The sequence below is a fragment of the Lipotes vexillifer genome, unplaced genomic scaffold (genome assembly GCF_000442215.2).
Source record: "Lipotes vexillifer unplaced genomic scaffold, Lipotes_vexillifer_v1.1 scaffold491, whole genome shotgun sequence".
Classification (NCBI taxonomy): Eukaryota; Metazoa; Chordata; class Mammalia; order Artiodactyla; family Lipotidae; genus Lipotes; species Lipotes vexillifer.
This window is the reverse complement of record NW_006770548.1, coordinates 1,122,000-1,144,733: the sequence shown is the minus strand read 5'-3', so window position 1 is coordinate 1,144,733 and position 22,734 is coordinate 1,122,000. Positions and strand designations below refer to the sequence as shown.

The 22,734-nt window shown below is 42.1% G+C and overlaps 1 protein-coding gene across 2 annotated transcripts in view; it reads right to left on the bottom strand.

Moving 5' to 3' along the window:
- The window catches only part of ARIH2 (ariadne RBR E3 ubiquitin protein ligase 2), a 55,566-nt gene extending 33,882 nt beyond the window's left edge, over positions 1-21,684 (bottom strand). Inside the window, exons 1-3 of one of the 2 annotated variants that reach the window (XM_007446172.1) lie at positions 21,538-21,684; positions 17,970-18,028; positions 16,203-16,542 (exon numbers count right to left, since the gene is read on the bottom strand). In XM_007446172.1, the coding sequence (XP_007446234.1) occupies positions 16,203-16,451 (249 nt within the window). In that variant the 5' untranslated portion in view covers positions 16,452-16,542; positions 17,970-18,028; positions 21,538-21,684. Of the gene's footprint in view, positions 1-16,202; positions 16,546-17,969; positions 18,029-21,537 lie in introns of both variants that reach the window. The other variant, XM_007446171.1, reaches the window with a different exon arrangement.
- Between the last annotated feature and the right edge of the window lie 1,050 nt (positions 21,685-22,734).

Sequence of the window (22,734 nt, the reverse complement as noted above, 5' to 3'; positions counted from 1 at the left end):
CCGGTCCGGGAGGATCCCACGTGCCGCGGAGCGGCTGGGCCCGTGAGCCATGGCCGCTGAGCCTGCGCGTCCGGAGCCTGTGCTCCGCAAAGGGTAGAGGCCACAACAGTGAGGGGCCCGCGTACAGTTAAAAAAAAAAAAAAAAATGTTCAGCAGTTACCACCTGTTCACAGATACCTAAAGGACTAGACAGCTGCTGGGGAGTTAAGTTCTCCTTTCTGTTTTTTAACAAAGAATATATAAAGCGTGCACACAATTCTATCCTGGCTTCATAAGCAGGGCTTTGGGGGGGTGGGTGGGTAGGAGTTGGACCTGAGGGGGAAAATCCAGGATATGAGCCAATGATGCTAAGATTTTCTCACAGAGATGTAATGAAGTGTACGTGAATATTTTAACTGCTGTTATCAGCAAGCAGTTCCTGACATGGTTAACAGCACACAAGTCTACAACCTCAGCACTTTGTTAGATATTCTGTCTGGAGGCACTTTTATTCCATGATCTAAGGGCTTCAGAGACTAGAGAAATGAAATAGTGTAAACATCAGCCTGTCAACTTGGAATGGAGACTACCTTGATAAGATAAAACTTCTGGATCTATGTGGCCTCTGACCCACTCATTACAAGGAGACAGATGCAGGATTACAGGAGCTTAGATAAGGCAACTCCAGCAGCAATCTGGTTATTCGGTTATATTTTAGCATTCTTTTAGCATTCCTATGACTTGCTGCCCCACTCTATGTTTCAATTTCATTGTATGTATTTTTCCTATTAGGTCCCTGAGCAGAAAGCTGACTGTGGTGAAATTATTTTTCAAATCACAGGACCCTAAGTCCACCTGAAGTCTGTCAGTAAATGAGAGCCACACATTTCTTTTCTGGTTTCCACCAAACCCTTCCCCGATAAAAATTCAAGTATAAGTCTCTATCAGAATTTTATAACTTAATCATTGGAACAAACATTTTTGATCCCCTGACCAAAAAGAACTTAAAATACCAGAGGGAGATAAATCCTGCTACTGAAGGAGACGATAAGTACATACAATATTCTGGACTCTTTCAATACATCGCCAACATCTATCTTTGGGAAGAATGTCTTCAGAATTTCAGGAAATTTAACAGTCATTACTTGACATCCCAGAGAACCTGTATAGTATATTTATTATTCAAAATAATGCACAGGACATGCTAATTTTATGTAAGGATCAAAGCACATACTAAATAGCCTCCATTCCTGACAACAGCTCCCCAAGGAAACCCCTGAGCATGGTCAGTTGCTTCTTCATCTTTTTAGTCTCCTATAGCTGGTTCAAGCTGTCCAGCCCTTGGGGACAAGTTAATAACACAGCTTGCAGATAGATTTTTTTCCCCCAGAAAAAAGAAATTCAGCAGCCCACCAAAACTGTCACCAGCCCTTCCCACACTTACCAGTGCCATAGGGAGGATGCAGCTGATGGCAGTGAGCATCAACGGCCTGAAAAAATACAGGTGGTAGTTTCAATTTTTATTTAGAATTCTTACTTGCCAACTGCCTGAAATCTTTTAAGGCTACATGAATGGGTCTCCATGCCTCAGCCTGTTGTTAAGCCACTTCATGGTCCAATCACATTTGTTAACAAACACTAGTGGTCATTCACTAAAAAGCAGAGATGAAGGAAAAGAGTGAATTGTTGGCCAACTTCTGGGCCTGGGGTAGAAAGGGACATGATACAGTAAAACTAGCCTAAGGAGATCAAGATGGATGGATTCTGGTCTTGGAGGGTAGAGGGTGAGGCAAGAAAGTACTGAAGGAATAAGAGAAAGAAGTCAGGTTAAAGCACAGAGACAAAGGAGTAGGTGAACACCAGCCTAGAATGGGGCAAAATCAGCAGTGGTGGTGGTGGTAGTAGGGTCCCAGAGTGCCTCTGACCTTAGGCAAGGTCTAAAGTCTAATTTAAGTGGTGGGCCTTCACTTCTCCCATACTTGAAGACCTTCATACTGTCAGCCTCTAAAAGGTCAGCTCTCAGGCACCTGATTGTAACTTTGCTTCCTTTACTTTCTCTCCGTGGAGGGAGGGCTGACTTGTAATTGAAACACCCATGTATTACAAGTGCTTTAAAAACTCTGATTAATAAACACAAATTTGAAGATTTCTCTCCAGTCTATCCTTAATTTAGTCCTGTTATGGTCTCTGATCATTAAAATCAATACCAAAAACACCTAAAGACCTTACTAAAGTTATTTATGAAAAATACAATAAAGCAAAAATACGAAAGTCATCCATTTCTTGACCATGAGGGTAATTTTTTTATTATGAAAAATTCCAAGCATCTATATAAGTGAAGACTATAATGAAACCCATGTACCCATCACCCAGCTCCAACATCAACTCATGGCCAGGTCCACTGTATCTGCACCCTACCTATCCCCTACCCTCTAGATTATTGTGAAGTAAATCCCAGCCAGCATATCTTTTAGGTTTGCATTTCAATGAAAATCTTCTGGGAAATACTTAGTACAAAAGGCTGATTACAGCCCCTTCTAGAATTCTAACAGTTTTCTAGGGGGATGCCATATATAGGCAGGATGATTGTAACTTCAGTGAACCAAGGTCAATCCAGTAACCACAACCAAAAGAAATGCAGATAGGAGCTGATAGCCAATGAACTACACATAGTAGCACTAAAAGCCAAGTATCCTACCATATTCCTGCAGCTATAAACCCATCTTGTCCATAAGTGATTTCAAACAACGCTGTCTTCTCCAACTACTGCTACTGTGAGGAGACAAAGGAGAAGGAATACCAAATACCTCTAGGCAGTTCCAGCTAGGTCACCTCTCTTCTCCAGAGGACACCTCATAGGCTAGCATATCTCAGTGACAAAGCCACAAACACCAACAGCATGTTTCAAAGGCAGAGCCACTGACTGCTGTTGTTAGCTATGTTCAAAACATACATCACATTTTTATAACTTTTATGTTTATGTAAACCTCCATCAGAATAGAAGCTCCTCTCTGAGGGAGGAGGTTTTTAAGAACACTTTACTTCTCTGTCATACCTAAGCACCTAGAACAATGCCTGTGCCAGTACTAGGTCCTATATGCTAACGCTACCCTCCGCCCGTCTCCTATGGTCTAATCTCAAGCCACTGCAAATCCACAGCCTCCTCCAGAGCCCAGGCAGGCACCAAAGCCTTCCAAGCCCTCAGGGGGTGCACAATCTAGCAGGAGAGGCCAGATACAGCTCCAGAAGGGAGGGTTTAAAAAAAAAAAGAAACAGAATGGTGGGCTGAGAAGCCTTCTGAGGGTGACAGGAATGGCAGAGATGCTGACAGGAGGTTTGAGGAGGCAAAAATCAAACATTAGGGAGAGGAGCAACAGGAAAGAAGAATTAAGGCTGGAATCTGGAGAAACCACTTCAAGTTTTTCAAGAGAGCAAAATAAAATGGTGCTTTTAGTAGGTATATCAGAAAATATGAAATAGAAGTAGAAAAGGTTTTATTTATTTATACCTCCTTTCTTTCTCACCATTCTAAAAAAGGAGGGGGCAGAAACTAAAGGCAAAGAGATCTTTAAGTTATTTTATGGTAGAGGTTAAACTATTTTTTCCCCATCTTTCCTAGCATCTATCTAAAAGTTAAGACAACAGAAGACACTCAGAAACACTTCTTTTATTGGGAATCAACAAATTCTTTACCTATCCCAATTACCACTGAACAAAAAATAAATCAAATGGTTCATAAAAAGCACTTTGATGAAAAGGAACAACACCTGCCCCTCTGTCCCGCCCCACCCCAATCCTCCCAGTCTTCCCACCCAGGAGAAATCTCTCCCAGTCATTCGTCTGGGTTCTTCTGGTTGTTACCAACATCGCTGAGTGGGCCCATAATTCTCTACCAGACTTAGCTTACTTATACCACTCCCTACCCACTCCCATCCAAGCCCCAACTTTTTGATATTAAAATCACTATTTTCAGTTCCTCTATCTGTAGCCTTTGTAATTTTAAGACATTGTTAACAGGACCAGAATTGCATTTTCTACCCTGAGCTTCCAATGTCACGATCCTTGGCCCACTCCAAGAATGTTTGTACATCAGGCACAAATACATTATCATTATTAGTCGCTGCCAATCACTCATACTTGTGCCATAAGGAGGGTTTGCTTTATATTTATTTGGCTTGTGATTTTTTTGTGTGTAGTTTTTCTGCTTTGCATGGGAATTCTAATTCCCTTGCCCCTTTTGAAGAGACCTATGGTTTCTTCACCACATCCCAACCATCTTCCAGTTTCTTCTTTCTATCTATTGCTGGAATCCACCTCACTCCTATTCCTGAAGAAATTTTTCTTGGACCGCACCAAGTTTCTGTTCCAATCTGGGCTGACCATTTTCCAGGCCTGTTACACAGCTGAACAAGAGACTTTTCACTGGACTACTAGGTTAGTTCAATCATTTCTTTTCTTTTTTTAAATTAATTAACTAATTAATTATTTTTTGGCTGCTTTGGGTTTTCATTGCTGCACGCGGGCTTTCTCTAGTTGAAGCAGGTGGGGGCTACTCTTCTTTGCGGCTCACAGGGTTCTCATTGCGGTGGCTTCTCTTTGTTGTGGAGCACAGGCTCTGGGAGCACAGGCTTCAGAAGTTGTGGCACGTGGACTCAGTAGTTGTGGCTCGTGGGCTCTAGAGCACAGGCTCAGTAGTTGTGGCACACGGGCTTACTAGCTCTGCGGCATGTGGGATCTTCCCAGACCAGGGCTCAAACCTGTGTCCCCTGCATTGGCAGGTGGATTCTTAACTACTGCACCACCAGGTAAGTCCTGGTTCATTTCTTGAATTTTATTTTTCTCTTTTTTGATTTTCATCTTGAAGTAACTACTTCAGAAAAGGTACAAGGGACGTAAATTTTGGGAGTCATTGCACATCTGAAAACGAGTTTATTTTCCAAGGACAGAATTCTAGATTCAGAACTATTTTCCCTCAGGACTTTGAAAGTCATTGCTGCACTGTCTTCTGGTTGCAACTGCTGCTGCTGAGACATCTGATTCCCATTTCTTTTAGAAGACCTGATATATCTTCATGGAAACTTTTAGAGTTTTCTGTCTATCCTTGTTTTTCTGAAATTTCACAGGGACAGTTCTGGCAATGGGTCTTTATTCTTCTGGGCAATGAATAGACCCTTTCAATATGAAGACTCTCCTCTCTTTGGCTCCTAGAAATTTCCTTCTTAAACTTTTTAATATTTTCTTTCCTTCAATTTTTTGTTCTCACTTCCCACAAATCCTAGTAAATGCTGGATCTCTGGCTTGAATCTCCATGCCTCTGTTTTTTCACATACATTTTTTGCCTGCATGTTGGCTTTACATTGAGAGATTTTCTTGATTTTATCTTCTGACCTATCTACGGAATATTTTTTAACTTGACAAACCCATAATTCATCTCCACAAGTTCTTTTTGTTTTGATTTTCTTCCTGATGGCATCTCTGATTGTTTTATAGATGTCACATCTTCTTGAGTATCTTGGCAAATACTAAATAGTGCACTTTTAAAAACAAGCAAAATTACCTACTGGTCTGTTTCAGCTACGGTCAAATTTTCTGTTTCTCTTTCATTTTGCATGTTTTCCTGAAATGTCTGGTAATTCTTGGTTAGCCATTCACATTATAAAATGAAGAGTCACCCAAAAAGGGGGATGAAGTACTGATACATGCTACAGCATGGATGAACCTCAAAAACATTATGCTAAGAGAAAGCAACACAAAAGGTCACATATTGCATGATTCCATTTATATAGCATATATAGGTAAATCCAGAGACACAGAAAGCAGGTTAGTGGCTGCCAGAGATGGGGGAAGTGGAAAGTAACTGCTTAGTGGGTACCAAGTTTCCTTTTGGGGTGATGAAAATGTTTTGGATGCAGAAGATGGTTGCACAACACTATGAGTGTACTAAATGCCACTGAATTGTATACTTTAAAATGATGAATTTTATGTGAATGTTACAATTTTCAAAAAGGGGGCCTCAGGAATTGAATCCTAGCTCTGTGTACATGAACAGACCTGCCAAATGACAGGCTTTTTCTTTAGGGTAACTGATCAGGGGCAGCAATTATTCAAGACTCAAAGGCTCCCAAAATGACAAATGAAGAGAACCAAATCTTACATTCTCTAAGTGCCCTATTTCTCCCCAGATTATCCAGATTATTTTGCCGAGAGACCAAGTGAGAGCAGGGCTGACTGTTCTACATACAGACCTTTAATTAATCCCCCCATCTGCAGCACACTTATCTTTCCCAGTCTTTGTCAGTCAAATCAGAGCCCACAACCTCTTCAAAGACATGTTGGACAAACTGGCTCCCACGTACAATGATGTCCCACATGCTCCCCCATGTTCTCTTTGTTAATACGTGTTTATAACATACATATGCCTTTACTTTCATTTTCATGGTTATTTAAAAATGGAGGAGCACCTCCATATTTACCTCATGCTCTTTAATAATCTCTCTTTTCCTGCCCTCCCCCCAGCTCTCCAGGCAACCATTAATTCACTTTCCTTTACAATAGATAAGTTTGCATTTTCTAGCATTGTGTATGATTGAAATAATAAATTGTTTATTTTTTCCCCTGAGTTTCTTCATGCAGCATATTTTGAGATTTATCAATGACGTTTGTATGAGCAGCCCACTCTTTATATCGATGACAGTACGCTGTTCTATGGGTATGCCACTATTTGTTCATTCATCTGTTTGTGGATATTTGGGTTGTTTCCAGTTTTTGGCCATTGTAAATAAAACTGTTACAGACATCTGAATACCAAACAAACAAAAAAAAATGGAGAAGGGACAAACGTATGTGAGGGCAGCCAACCATCTTGAAGCAAAGACTTCAGGTGTTCTACTTACGTCATAAAATAAAAACCCTTTAAAACATTCACATTGTATTTATGATTGCACATACTATTAGTCAGTTTTACAGCTACTCATTATCAACATGGACATAAGGACCCACTTTTATTTTGGTAAGGAAATATGAAGTAATGTTTAGACATCAAAAATATTACAGAAAACCTACCCAATTTGTGAGTATAGGTGGGCAGTTTACATCCTACTCTCATTCTGGTTAAAAAACCAGTACACTCTGAATGTTGGACATATCTTTTCAGCAGCCAAAGAAAGGATGCACTCCTCTCTCCTCATTTTGATAACCTGAATCATTTCATAATTTTTTTGTACTTCCACATGAATATAATGTAAAATACCTCACCTCACCTCTGAAGATTGTTTTATTATATCTGCATGAAGTTCAGTCTTCTGTATAAGAACTGCCAAAACTAATTCTGACATGCACACCAAGCTGGGAACCACACATCCACTAGGTATATATTATCTGTACTTAAAAGTCAGCTGGCTTCATGGAAGCCCTTCAACAAGCATGTCATCTATTTACAAACATGAGCACACAGAGTAGAGCCTCGGGGTTAGATTCTCAACTTTTGCAATTATTGGCCTGGGCTTAGACAGTCAAATCAACAATAAGCAACACTTACTGAGAACAAAACATAACCTAGCATTTTTTGCTAGATGCTGTTATACAAAGAAAAAACATGGACCTCTATCTCAGAGTTCAATCCCTGGCTTACAAACAACTAATTTTCCAAATAGCATAAGTACATACCAAGAAACATGCACAGGGACTTCCCTGGTGGCGCAGTGGTTAAGAATCCGCCTGCCAATGCAGGGAACACAGGTTTGAGCCCTGGTCCAGGAAAATCCCACATGCCATGGAGCAACTAAGCCCGTGCGACACAACTACTGAGCCTGTGCTCTAGAGCCCACATGCCACAACTACTGAGCCCATGTGCCACAACTACTGAAACCTGTGTGCCTAGAGCCTGTGCTCTGCAACGAGAAGCCATTGCAATGAGAAGCCTGCACACCACAATGAAGAGTAGCCCCTGCTCGCTGCAACTAGAGAAAGCCCACGCTCAGCAACAAAGACTCAATGACGAAGACCCAATGCAGCCAAAAATAAAAAATAAACAACTTAAAAAAGAAAAAAGAAAGAAACATGTACCACAAAGTGGTATAGAGGCAAGAGTGTCTGACTGTGGAGATCAGAGAGGGCTTCATGGGAGAAGGGAGTCAAGGGTAAATCCTCAGCTTCCAGCTTGGTAGATGGTGGTATCACCAATTAAGATAGAGAATCCAGAAAGCCACGTTTGATGGCACTGGAATATTTCTTGTAAAACGTGGCAAGGCTATATACAGACTGGAAAATGATGGTGAGAGCATTGAAGAAACCAGTAAAAGTCTAAAACAACGGAAAAAGGAAATGAGTGGGTAGAGCATGTACTGGCCAGGAAAGAAACTGCTAGTCACAGAGAGCAACACTTTCAGATAGAGACCACTCTTTGTTCATGATTATAAGAACAGCTCTGTTCTGTTAAAATCTCCAAACAAACCTCTCACTCTTCCTGCCTGTACTTTCCTCTATTTATGATTAATAACTTGTGGTTATCACAGTAAAACCATTTCATGTTTATAAAGCCTCGTTATAGTTTAAAGAAAAGAGAACACAACGTAAGCTTCAAATTCCAACAATTCATGACAGTTTAATTAATCAAGCCACAGGCAGACACATTTCAGGACGAGCAAGATGAGAAGCTTCCTGCTATCTCAGTCTGTACCTTTCTCAAATCTTACCTACAACTCTTCACTCTTTCGAGCAGAGAACTCTAATCCTTTAAATTATTCCTAGAGCAGTAGGAGAGTGATACTGGGACAGAGCAAAAGTTAAAGTAAGGAGGTGCTTGGGAATTCCCTAGTGGTCCAGTGGTTAAGGCTCCACACTTCCACTGCAGGGGGCATGGGTTCGCTCCCTGGTTGGGGAACTAAGATTCCCACATGCCATGTGGCATGGGGGAAAAAAAAAAAAAAGGTAAGGAGGTGCCTTAGTAACAAGGATCCCAAAATCAACTAAGCTCAGCACTTCATTAAGGAGTGCTGTCAATGCAGGCACAAGACCAACTGCTGCAGTTCATCAGAAATGTAGGAACAAAAGACAGGCTACATTCCCCTATAATCTTTTCCTAGTCCCAATTCAAAATTCAATTTGTGTTATTTTTACTTTTCTTATCAGTAGGCCCCAGGAGAAGGACACTAGAGGCTTTGGATGAAGGCAAAAGAGTCCAAGGTACATGATCCAACTACCACACACACACTCAGAAGCATCGGTCAGTAATATGTCACCCAGAACCTTCCACAATGTGGCTCCTACCCTATGACTCAAAATGCACAATCCTGAGAATGTTTTAAGGAACCACAGCAAACATGTGAAAGGAATATTCTCCTTATTCAACTCTTGCCCTGCTTCTACCATGACCATGTTTGAACATTCAGTGCCAGGCACTTTATATGCATCATCTCACTTAATGCTGTGAAGAAGGTATTAATTATCATCATTTTATAGGTGAGGAAATTGAAGCTTAGAGATGTTGAGAAACTTGCCCATGGTCATGTTATATTAAATGGCAGAAAAGGAACTGGAACCTAGTTATCTGACCACTAGCCCAGGCTTAACAACACAAAGGCCACATCCATGAAAATACTCACAGCAATATAACCAGTCCCCATAACTGTAACACATAAGTGCTCACCTAAATGCCCAATGGGGAAAGCTTGAGAAAATTATGGTTCAAGAACAAGATGGTATGTTATCCCTAAAATAACTAATGAGGATGAAGTATAAACAAGAGGAAATGTTTGAAATTTACACAAAAAAATAGAATATATAAATACATGTACATAATGATTATTAGAATGTACTGTTGCCCAGATCAAGGATTCTTGTCTATTTTGTTCACAGCTATTTTCCCAGTGCCTGTAACATAATAGGTGCTCAATAAATATTGGTTGAATGAATGAATGAATTGCAGCACAGTAACATTATCTATGAATAGGGATAAGACCTAAGGATAATAAGCAAGGAAGAAAACTTTTATTTTACATTAATGGAATTATGAATGATATTCTTCAACTGTATTAACATCTCAACAATAATCATTTAAATATAAATAAGTTCAGGTTTAGGACAACTGTGGAATTAGAATCACCCCTTGATTACAAACGGTTTACACGGTTCCTAAGGTAGTGTGAAAGTACAAGAAAAGACCAGAATGAAAGCTGGCCTTGAATCTGATGAAGAGCTTCTTTTCTGGAAGGCAGTGAGCATGCTGTGTGTGACTCCAGGTACACAGTGAGGACACAAAGTTAATGATAACAATAACCTTCCTAAGTTGGCAAGACAGGGACAACTCTAGCACTAGCTGTACTTAGGCAATTCTCAATGTCACTCTGGACATTTCTCATCTCCCTTTAAAAAATAAATTTATATACCAGTAAAACAGAAATCAGACTTCCAGACTAAAGCATGGTGAAGTATGGTCAACACATCCACTAACAACCAACTATTTGAAACACAGGAATTTAATCTAGATTCTGAGATACAGGTATGCAAAGAAACCTGACATCAGATCATAAAAATAGAAATCAGATGGCTGTTCAGCACACAAACATTCAGTGTTACTAGGCCCAGCTTAAAGATACTTTTCCATGAGTAGTAACAAGAAAACAACCATTACTTACTTGGTTAATTGATGAATGTATAAATAAAAGTAAAATGTTCTTAAAATTCAGCTATACCAGAATACAAGAAAGTTGATTTAATAAATAAAGTTAGTCTTTTCCAGATATTATACAAAAACTTAGTGCCACTTGAGAGAAAGGATAAATATAAGGTATTTGTTGTTAAGAATATTAACTGCTTATGTTACAAATGACAAATGCATAGAAACCGGGTTGTTTTGAACAAGGGACTATAAAGACTTCTGCACTTAAAGTCAGAAGTCCTGAAAACTCATGATTCATCCACGAAAGGGAAAAATGATCCACAGAAAAAGAACTCTTGAGAGATTTTCCAGCCATATTTTGCTGAATAGCAAACACTAGATCTTTTTTTTGTTTTTTTTGTTGTTGTTGATTTTTTTTTTTTTTTTTTTTTTTTTTTTTTTTTTTTTTTTTTTTTTTTTTTTTTTTTTTGCAATAGGTGGGCCTCTCACCGTCGTGGCCTCTCCCCTTGCCGGACACGCAAGCTCAAAGGCCATGGCTCCGCGGCATGTGGGATCCTCCCGGACCGGGGCACGAACCCGTATCCCCTGCATCGGCAGGCGGACTCTCAACCACTGCGCCACCAGGGAGGCCCGCAAGCACTAGATCTTAAAACAAATTCAAGCAAGAGGGTGGCAGAATAGAGTGTTCTAGGGAACATTTTCCCAGCTCTACTACAGTTAATACAGCAATTCGTAAGGCAAGAACTGTAGTAAAAATACTCATTAATAACCAGCTTATTTCTCTAACCCTATTTGAGGAAAACCAGGCTTGAGAAAATGAGCAGCACAGTTCAGCACTGAAGTTTAAAAAATCAAATTCTTCCCTCCAACAGTAAAGACACCTTAGGCTGCATTCATGATCCTCTACATTTTATTGTTTTTTACCTATACATCTTAGTCTCCCACTCCAGCCCAGAAGGTAACTTCCCCATCCCCATGCTTAATCGACCCGTGGACTTTGGTTACTTGCACTGCTGCTGTACCCTATCTTGAAGTTTATCCTATCAGCAGAAAGCTCAGATAGCTCACAGTAGCTCCATGGACTAGATCTAGCCCAAAATGTACTATTTCTTCTCCTTTCTGAAGCATGAGCGGGGCTCTGAGAAGCAACACTCTGCCTCTCCCGCCCACAGCCCTGACATGCTGCTGAGAGAAGGCGCACACAACGTGGGGGACGCGTCCAGCCCATCACCAGTGAAAGCCAGCCTGGGCTCTCTCTGGGGCTCAACCATGCCTAATCTCCTTCTTAGGCAGCCTGACAGCAAATGCCTCATGAAATTCAGGGGACAGTACCAACAGGATTCACTGAATGACAAAATTATTGTAAGTTAACTATAGCACATTTTGCAATAAAAATGCCTGTTATTACTAGAAAAGGCCTCCCCTCATCTATAGCAGCAATAATAATCTTTGTGTAAGTTTCATATAAAAATACAGCATGTAGGGTCTCCCTGGTGGCACAGTGGTTAAGAAACCACCTGCCAATGCAGGGGATATGGGTTTGAGCCCTGGTCCAGGAAGATCCCACATGCCGTGGAGCAACTAAGCCCATGTGCCACAACTACTGAGCCTGCGAGCCACAACTACTGAGCCCACACGCCACAACTACTGAAGCCCACACACCTAGAGCCCGTGCTCCGCAACAATATAAGCCACCACAATGAGAATCCCGCGCACCGCACCGAAGAGTAGCCCCCACTCACCGCAACTACAGAAAGCCTGTGTGCAGCAACGAAGACTCAACACAGCCAAAAATAAATAAAATTTTAAAAAATTTTTTTTTTTTCTTTTTTTTTTTTTTTGCGGTACGCGGGCCTCTCACTGTTGTGGCCTCTCCCGTTGCGGAGCATAGGCTCTGGATGCGCAGGCTCAGCGGCCATGGCTCACGGGCCCAGCCGCTCCGCGGCATATGGGATCTTCCCAGACTGGGGCACGAACCCGTGTCCCCTGCATCGGCAGGCAGACTCTCAACCACTGCGCCACCAGGGAAGCCCTAAAAAAAAATTTTTTTAAGGTAACTTTGTTTTCTTGAAAGACTGAAATATCACTAAAATATTCGTCAGAGATTTTCCCCCTCTTACAACACAATCCACCTCACTTGGCAATCATTTCATCTTTCACGACTATTCCATTTGTACAGGATGTTAGCTCATTCCCTAAACAATGCTTCTGTTTTGCCATTATTTGAACATCAGCAGTCCCCACCGCCACCACCCCATAACAGATAAGCATTTTCTCTGTTGTCTATCCTCAGTCCGGGATCTGATTTTCTGGGCACTTTCCTTTCTCAATTAATGATCTTACTCAAGGACTGGTCCCAGAATACATACAGGAAGACTCTGACACCAAGGGCCCTCACTAAGCCAAAAGCCCAGTGTCCCAGGCAACTGGCAATTTTCTACTTAAGAGACTTCAAATCCCAAAAGGTAACATAAGGCTTAATTTTGTTAGGCTACGGCTAACCGATAGGCAACTGCCAGAACACAACAAAATGAGTAACACAGATCAGTGGAAAATTGATGCCACTCCTCAAACTTAGCTTTTGTTCATGGACAGCTGCTCATAAGGCTTTAATTTTAAACTACGTACATATCACATTTCCTACTAGCTGAATAACACCTAAATCATATGAAAGAATTAAATATCTCAATAAGTCACAGAGTTGTGCAAACAGCACCATGACCAATGAGGGAAATCAGTACTGCCCTGGGTGATGACTACTGAGCTCCATTCTCAGAGACACATGCAACAGGGGAGTGAGAGTAGCCAAAGCACCTGTGAACACCATTCTGTAAACTCAGCACTTAAATTATTTCCTCCTGTCTCAAAAAAATTTTAAATACAAAAATAAAACCAATGCTAGTTTTTTTTTTTTTTTTTTTTTTTTGGCGGTACGCGGGCCTCTCACTGTTGTGGCCTCTCCCGTTGCGGAGCACAGGCTCTGGACGCGCAGGCTCAGCGGCCATGGCTCACGGGCCTAGCCGCTCCCCGGCATGTGGGATCTTCCCGGACCAGGGCACGAACCCGTGTCCCCTGCATCGGCAGGCAGACTCTCAACCACTGCGCCACCTGGGAAGCCCCCAATGCTAGTTTTTAGCCAGCCTGAGAGAGGAATACTGTGTGTGATTCCTTCTCCCTTACTCTTAATCAAGCTATTTCTGCCTGTCGTCTTTGGTCAAATTCCTGAACCACTTAAAACACCACTGAGCCCCTTTATGTGCAGCCAAGCCACCAAACGAGCCAGGACCTTTGCCGCCCAGCCCCAGAAAGGAACTGGTGTTGACATGCTCCTCAGTGAGGGAGGGGAAAAAAATCCATCTTCTACTTCTACCATCATCTAAAATTTCATGGATTATTTTCCTCTTTGCTTCATTTTCTCTTTAACCCTTTCCTGAGGTTTCAACTTTCTTCCATCTCTCTTTGTTCCTTCAACTCTGTTCCGAGTTCTTTTTGTTCTACTCTTCATGATCTTGAGGGACAGAATAATGCCCTTTTACGACAGTAGAGAATATACAGCAGGGACTAGGGGAATGTAGCTCACACCAATAACATCAGCTACATCATCAAAATCCACAAGTATCTCAAAATTATTCAATACCTATTATGGATGAAACACTATGATAGCGATGATGGGAGAGAGAAGGTAAAATGTAGTTTCTGCCCTCCAGAAAGTAACAATCTAGTTGGAGAGAACATGTAAAAACATGTGAAAAGGTAAAACAACGTGAAGCAGTTAGAAGACTGCACTATACGATGTAATAAACATGGGCTGTAACATTTGGACACTGGGACCAAAAGAAACAACCACTGTGTTCTAGAGGGTCTTGAGGAGGCTCCCTCAGGGAAATCACAAGGTAGACTCTGAAGGAGCCCTGAGGGTACTAAAAGGTGAGGAGATGAAGGAAAGGCTTTCCAGGGTGCCGACAATATGACAGCCTAATAAAAAGGAAGGACGTAAAATGGTAAATTTTATGGATTTTACTACAATTAAAAAAAAAAAAAGAGGAAAGGGCCTGTGCCCCTCAGCTGTGCCCCGCTTTAGCAGGTCAGGAAGTCAGTGCAAGGGGCTGGACAAACTGAGAATTCCTACGCATAGATGGGAACATCCTGATGAACTTAGTCAATTGATACCGTCCAGAACCACACACCTGACAATTTTTTTTTTGTAATTTTAAATACCAAGACTATGTATAATATGGTTAAAGTAAAAGAAACTAGTTGACCAGATAGGGAGAGGTGTGAATAACGAGGAAGGAAAAGATCTGATGCCTCTTTTCTACCAGGGAAATGCCCTTGGAAAGCAGAGGTCCCAGCAGCTTTGTTATCGTTATGGTGGAGAAATCCCAAACCCAGAGGTTCCAATGGGTCTCCATTCTTCAGAGTTTTATGCTGAGCACGAGAGGAAATGTGCACACTTCTAGGAGTGAGTCACACAAAAAGCTTTAGCTTTCAGCTTCCAGCTAGTTGCTAATAAAGCCCTGAGTGTCCAAATCCAAGGTATTAGTTAGCCTTTGCCGATCAATTGGAAAAAAAAATTGCCTGAACTAGTAGATAAGGCAACTTTTATAGTAATGACCCATGGCACACCTTAGTTATTTCCATTTAAATACCAACATGAAAATTATCTGGTTGAAATCATTCCAATGTGCTCTTGATCTTCAATTTTAGCAAACAACAAAATCCATGTAACAGTTCCTGAAAGGAAGGTCAGGGAAAACAGTAAAGTAGGAGAAATTTCCCCACTTTCACATAATGGCCAATGTTAGAGGAGAAAGAAACATGCTGGGAAATTGTCTAAATGACTATAATAATATTCACATTCACAGTACATGGTGTTCTATGTGGCTATGCTATGTACTAGTGTAATATTACATAGTACAAAAGGTACATAGTGAGGACAGTAACTGGCCTGAGGTGCAAGATATTGAAAAGTATGCTAGTTTAAGTGTTAAAAATAAGGTGCTTGCTAGAATAACCAATTTTGTTAATTATTTAAAATTTTAATTTAACACCCCCCAAAATCAGTGAAATACAAGCTATGAGAACTTGCTTTATTCTTAGTTATTGCTAAAATCTCTTTCAACATCAGACATTAGTCATCAGTATACGAAACAAATGAGCTCATTAGCCCAGAAGCACTGATCATTCACAGCAAACCAGGAGATCTAGGTACCTCTCTTAAGACATTTATCAGTCACCCACACCCTGGTGTGCTGAAGATGGTGATTCTGATGCTTATCCTATCTTACCTCATAAAGTTTCATAAGACTTTCTGAAACAAGTGTTAATCTATGCAGTTCTGCTTCTATGTACTTCTGGTCTATTTTTCCTGAATCCACCCCACCCTTCCTTTCTAATTCCTAGTAGTCCGGGAAGCTGAGGACCTTAGATATGCACATATTAGCAAACAAAGTAAATGCATCACATGTGTCCAGATGATGCAACATACACTTATATTTGGTTTCAAGCTACAGGACATTTGATCAGTCTGGAGGAGACGTTAGCAACAGCTCATATTTAGATTTAATTGCAGGAATTACACTTGGGAATTGACAACGCTGCTCACCTTTAAGACAGAGGCTAAGCTGGTCATGTGCTCATTGAGGGCACCCTCGGACTCCTTGTAGGTCAAGCAGGTGAACTGGTACTCCTCAGGATCAAAGGCATCGGCCCCCTGCTGCTCCACATCGCTGGCTACACCCACATAATAGTCCTCTATGTCCCCAGGGTCCTCGTCCTCTTCTTCTTCCTCACAATTCGGGTCATAGTCCTCTTCATTGCTGTCAGACCCCTGGCTATTCATGTCCACAGACATCTTAACATCCAGACGAGTTGCAGATCAGGAAAGCAGTTTTTTCCCCTCCCCACAAACTTTACCACTTTCTCAAATGCATTAGTGTTTTCGTCTTCTAAGGGAAGAAAAGAAAAAAATAAGTGTTACTTTCACTATGAGAAGCTGTAACAGAAACCATTCAATAATCAAAATGGCATAGCCCTGGTCCTATCCCCACTGTGGCCTATTGCAACTCTCCCCTCATACAAGAAACCTCACCACCATCTCTATGCCAGGCCTTTCAAAGGGAAACCCTTTCCTGGAGGGGCAGAAGCAGTTAACAATGGTCATTTCACATGAAGGGTCTGGCATGAAAGAGTAAGGCTATCTGCTCTATGTCAAGGAGTTAAATTCCTATAGATTTGTCCTTCCTGCCACGGTCCTTAAGAGAGGAGTACATTCCCACAGCTGGCTGCCCACAGAAGAAGCACCCTAAAAGCTAAACAACCAAAGTTTAAAATCTCTTAGCTAATTATGCTCCACTGAGAATACCATTGTTTTACAGACATCACTCTCAGATAAATGGAAAAAAAGGTGCATAGTAAAAAAATAAAAACCACATAGCTCTTCAACATCCTCCTCTAGTCTGCAAAATTAACTGATTTTTCCATTTTAAAGGATTCTACTAATCTTTTAAAAGAGGTAAAAAATAAAAACCACATAGCTCTTCAACATCCTCCTCTAGTCTGCAAAATTAACTGATTTTTCCATTTTAAAGGATTCTACTAATCTTTTAAAAGAGGTACTTAAGAGGCAAAGAAACTGACCCAATAGTGAAGGAAAACTATAGATATTCTGCCTTAGCAGGATCAAGGCTAGAATCTACTTAGGGTAAAGAAACAAGAGATCAAATGTAACCAGCTACTGAAAAATCCTCACAGATCAAAATGTTACTCAATTACATATAAATGAAAAGAGAATACTAGTTGAGAAAGCAAAACAGTCACAAGTCTTAACTTCTTCTCAGAGAGGACTTTGGCAAATACCCATTAACTTCTCTGCACAATGATCACTATTTCAAGTGATCATTTCCAAGGAACAGTATCAAATAGTGATTTAAATCTAAAAATAATAGGACCTTAAAATGCAAGAGCATTTGGATTGAATAGTATGTAAATAATTTACATAACCAAATCTGGATCAAATACTAAAGTAAATTTAAAACCTATTTGAAGTACATAATCTCGCCAAAAAAAAAAAAAAAATTAAAACAAAGATTAAAAATCAATGTGTGCTGAATATGTAACCAGTCTAAGGGATTATAGAGCCACATTTTAATGATATTGTAAAAATACCAGTGAATCTACCTCTGATATGTTACCTATAAATGCTCAAATTAAAAAATAAGTCACATTAATGAGAGGGCAGTAATGTAATACTTGCAGTTTGACTTTTAACAAAATTGTTTTGTATGCTAAAACCACCTCATCACAACTGAACTTAACTATGGTATTTTTCCTTTAGAAGAAAAAATTAATCTTTAAATTAAATTAAAAATACCTGTAATTCCTGAAGATCTTTCAGGAAGATGTCATCCAAATAGTCTATATAATTTCCATCTAAAATGAAAAGAGATAGTTCTATTTATATATTTTAAAATTGGTACCCTGAGTTTGCAAATTTATTTTTTAAAAAGTAAAGACATTTAAAAGGACAAGCAGCAAGGGACCAGAAATTGTTTTCTTATAAGTCCCACAGAAATCTATATGTCATAATTATATACTGACAAGAGTTACATGGCCTTCTAAAAAAAGAAAGCATTGAAAGTAAACAGTGGGACTTCCCTGGTGGCACAGTGGTTAAGAATCCACCTGCCAATGCAGGGGACACAGGTTCAATCCCTGGTCCAGGAAGATCCCACACGCACGGAGCAACTAAGCCCGAGCACCATAACTACTGAGTCTGCACCCTAGAGCCCATGTGCCACAGCTACTGAGCTCGCGTGCCACAACTGCTGAGGCTCACGTGCCTAGAGCTCGTGCTCTGCAACAAGAGAAGCCACTGCAATGAGAAGCCCATGCACCGCAACGAAGAGTAGCCCCTGCTCACGGCAACTAGAGAAAAGCTTGCGCTCAGCAATGAAGACCCAACACAGCCATAAATAAATAAATAAATAAATAGACTTAAATAAATAAATAAATAAATAAACAGCTAACAATAATTTAACCTGGGGTACTGGTGAGAGAAATGGATACTCAGTTCCCTCCCTCAGTTTGAAGGCCCACCACACCTCACTTTTTTTTTTTTAATTTTTACTGGAGTACAGTTGATTTACAATGTTGGGCACCACCTCACTCTTATCGTTAAGGTTTCCTAAATTAACTACCACAATTTCAATTTTAAATGTTACATAGAGGGCTTCCCTGGTGGCACAGTGGTTGAGAGTCCGCCTGCTGATGCAGGGGACACGAGTTCGTGCCCCGGTCCGGGAGGATTCCACATGCCGCAGAGCGGTTGGGCCCGTGAGCCGTGGCCGCTGGGCCTGCGTGTCCGGAGCCTGTGCTCCGCAAAAGGAGAGGCCGCAGCAGTGAGAGGCCCGTGTACCACAAAAAAAAAAAAATGTTACATAGAGGTTGACAAAGCAAATCATAACTGACTTAAACTGGACTTTTGCCATGAAGTCATCTCCACTAACACTTACAGAATACTGCCAATATTTCAGATCTCACTTTATTCATGAAAAAAATATTTTCAAATAAAAAAGTCCCCAAAAGAAAAGAAAACAAAAAACAAAACAAAACAAAAAAAAGAGAGAGATAGAAAACAGAGGGAATTCCCTGGTGGTCCAGTGGTTTGGGCTCAAAAAAGAAAAAAAAATGTCTCCAGTAGAATGCCCACTAGGCAATATTAACACCCATTTTCCACCTCTCTTCTGACATGCTCAAGGGAACCTGACTTTCTCAGAACTGCAGATCCCACTATCCAAGACTAAATAAGTACTATTTGCTTACTTAATTAGAAATTTTATGTCCATTTCTTTATCCTTTTGAATTTCTTGGAAAACCAGAGCTTATAACTTACAAAGAAATACTTCAAACACAAACAGGCAAATTTAAACTAAATGAAAATCAAAGTCCGAACAATGATTATGGAAGATGATTTCCAAAATAGAAGACGAATAATTGATTTTTTTATTGTTTTCTTTTATCTGCATTTTTATGTACGATACTGATTAGGCAAATCTGCATAAAGAGCATTATAAATATTGCTCCCATCTACAAAATATCACTACCAATAATAGCTTTCATTTAATGAGAGCCAATTTCAGGTCAGACTCATTCTCATTAAATGTTTATAACCCTACAAAGTGGCTATCATCCCCTTCTTACAAATGAGGAAACTAGAGTTCAAAAAGATTAAGCAACTTGCCCAGGACCACACTGCTGCCAACCAGTAGAGTCCAGCATAATACTTTCACCAGATCCAGGGCCTATGAGGACTCATAAGGCTCCATCACCCTCCCAGAGAGCCTAATACTATCCACAAAGCTACCTCCAGAATCACAACAAAAAATGCACCGTTTTGGGCTTCCCTGGTGGCGCAGTGGTTGAGAGTCCGCCTGCCGATGCAGGGGACACGGGTTCGTGCCCCGGTCCGGGAAGATCCCACATGCGCGGAGCGGCTAGGGCCGTGAGCCATGGCCGCTGAGCCTGCGCGGCTGGAGCCTGTGCTCCGAAGGCAGAGGGCCCGCGTACCGCAGGAAAAAAAAAAAAGAAGCACCGTTTTCACTTTCTCTAGATTTTTCTCCAGGATTTGGGCTTACAGGTTGCCCATGGCCTTCTCACCAACTAAATATTCAAGAAACAGGGGAAAACTTCAGGCTGCCTTCCAAAAAGGAGAATGTCATTTCATACTTACTGGGTGTTTTAGGTCCAAATTTAAATAAAACCTTAATTTTTAATCTTTTCCAAGTTAAATATCCCTATTCTATTTGAAAGAGTGCCGACGTTGCTTAAAGGGGCCAGTATGTTATTACTTTATTAACAGAACTGATGATAATGCTTTGATTTCCTTTGGATATTAAATATTATCCTTACATCCCAAACAGAAAAGGAGTAACAGAAATTACTCCTCCCCCTGCCACCAGTCAAAGTCACGTGTTCAGAAGACCTGCCACCCACCCGGGGCTAAAGAATTCAAACGGAAGACTTCTCAGTTTAAAGATGACAAGAACAAAACACAGACTTTTTGGTGGGTCTGACAACGTTTACTCCAGACGTAATATTTAGCACTGTAGGGTCAGTTACTAAGTCTACAAGTCCGAAGAAAATTACTTGATACATAAATATGAACCGTGTCTAATACGGTAGCCACTAACCACATGTGGTTATTCAAATTTAACTTAAAAATTAAATTTAACATTTGCTTTTTCAGTTGAACGAGCCGTAAATCAAATGCTCAATGTCCACGTGTGGACAGTGGCTACCCTACTTAACAGCAAAGATACAGAATATGACCACTGTGGCAGAAAGTTCTATGGGACAGGGTAACAATCAGTACTGAGGTGAAGTCATCCCAGAACACGGTCGCCTCTGCCGCCGCTAGCACAGCAGCGTCGGGCGAGGCGTCGACGCAGCTCCTGGGCCGCCTGTCCCGTCCGAGGCGCCGGGATATCCGCGAGGACACGGAGCCCACGCGCTGCGGGACCCTTCACCAACGGACGTTAACTAACCGCGCGGGCGGCACTGCTAGAGCTCCCAACGATGACTCGAGTGGGGAGCCCGGAAGGCAGCGCGTCTCCCGGCGCGCCTGGCGGGGAGGGCCCAGATGCGCCGGCGCCAGTCGGTCAGAGGCGCTGGCCTCCGACCTCACTGCGAGCTGAGCAGGCGGCGAGAGTAGGAATAACGGAGAGACGCCAGGCGCCGGTTCGCCCTGGCCTCAGCCTTCAGCCGCCCCTCGGCGGGTGGCGGAGTACGCTGAAACAGTGTAAGAGCTGCCAAGGGCGCCGGGACCTCGCGGGCAGCGACGAAGGCGGAGCCCCGGCCGAGCTAGGGAGGCGCGCGGAGAGCCCACCCCCTCCCCCGGCCCGCCAGGGTAAACAAGGCCTAGACTCGCACCGTGCACTTACCGGGAGCCGTGGCCCCGCGGCCGCTGAGCCCGGGCGGGCCAGACCGGATCGGGCCGGGCCAGAAGAACCGGGTCCAGGCGCGGCGGCGGCGGAGGCGGCGGGCCAACCCCGGTCAAGGCCCGCGCTGCTTCCTCCGGCTAAGCCGTCTCAGCAGCTCCGGAAGTACTCAGAGCAGTTCCGTCACTTCCGGCCCAGGGTCGACCCGCGGTCGCTGGGGTTGCGGCAGGCGCTGGGCAGTAACGCCTCTCTGCCGACACTTCACTACAGCCCAGCGCTGCGACCCAGAGTGGGCCAAGAGCACAGCCGGTGCCGACGGCTGCGAGAGGCAGCAGAGAGGATTTGGCTTATTGGAGAGTGGTCACGGCATCTCTTCCGGCTTTTGCTTACCACCGCCGCCCGCCGGGATACTTTAAACCAGGGTTCTTCTGTCGGACTCCCCACTTCTCTGTTTGTAATCGGTGTCCGGCACCGAAAAGACATCCAGACGTTCGTGGAGTGGATAAAAGACTGTTGTTTCCCGGCCGCTATCTAGTCGAAGAAAAGCTAGGTCTTCGGGTCAGCGCGCAGGGCTGGGAATTTCTGCGTACGTCCTGAGGCCGTCGCCTGGTGGCCGCCGATTCACAGGACCACGCCAGGCTTCCGCTTCCCTCTCCGCGGCCTAGTTCACTGCCTAATTCTTTGGCTTCCCATTCACCCAAGATTGAATCTTAACTGCCTTGTTGCACAGTTTCTTCAAACAGTATAGGAAGTGCCATTATGACTTTCAGTACCTTTTAGGGCTTTTATCAAGTATTATGGATAGATAGAGCCGTGAAGTCCCATTCAAGTTGCTGCTGCACAACGTGGAAACGCCTGTTTGAAGCCAGTGATGTTAGGGAGCCTCCTCGCTGTGCAAGTCCGTAGATAACCCAAACCATTTCCACCCATACACTGATATTCAAGATATTCAAGATATTGATGTGTAATGGGCTCTCTTTTTTTTAGTTCTTGCTTCTTGCATGTATTCGTGTATTTCTTATACATGATTTTCAGCTTCCTGTTTAATTCAGAGCCTGTACCCAAGTCAGGTGCATTCAAATACTAGAAAGCCCCACATTAATTTGGAGTGAAAATTAATAGTAATTAGTAACATATTGTAGGGTTGTGAATTTTATGCATTAACAATGTAAAAGTCTATCTATAATCCAGTGTACTTAT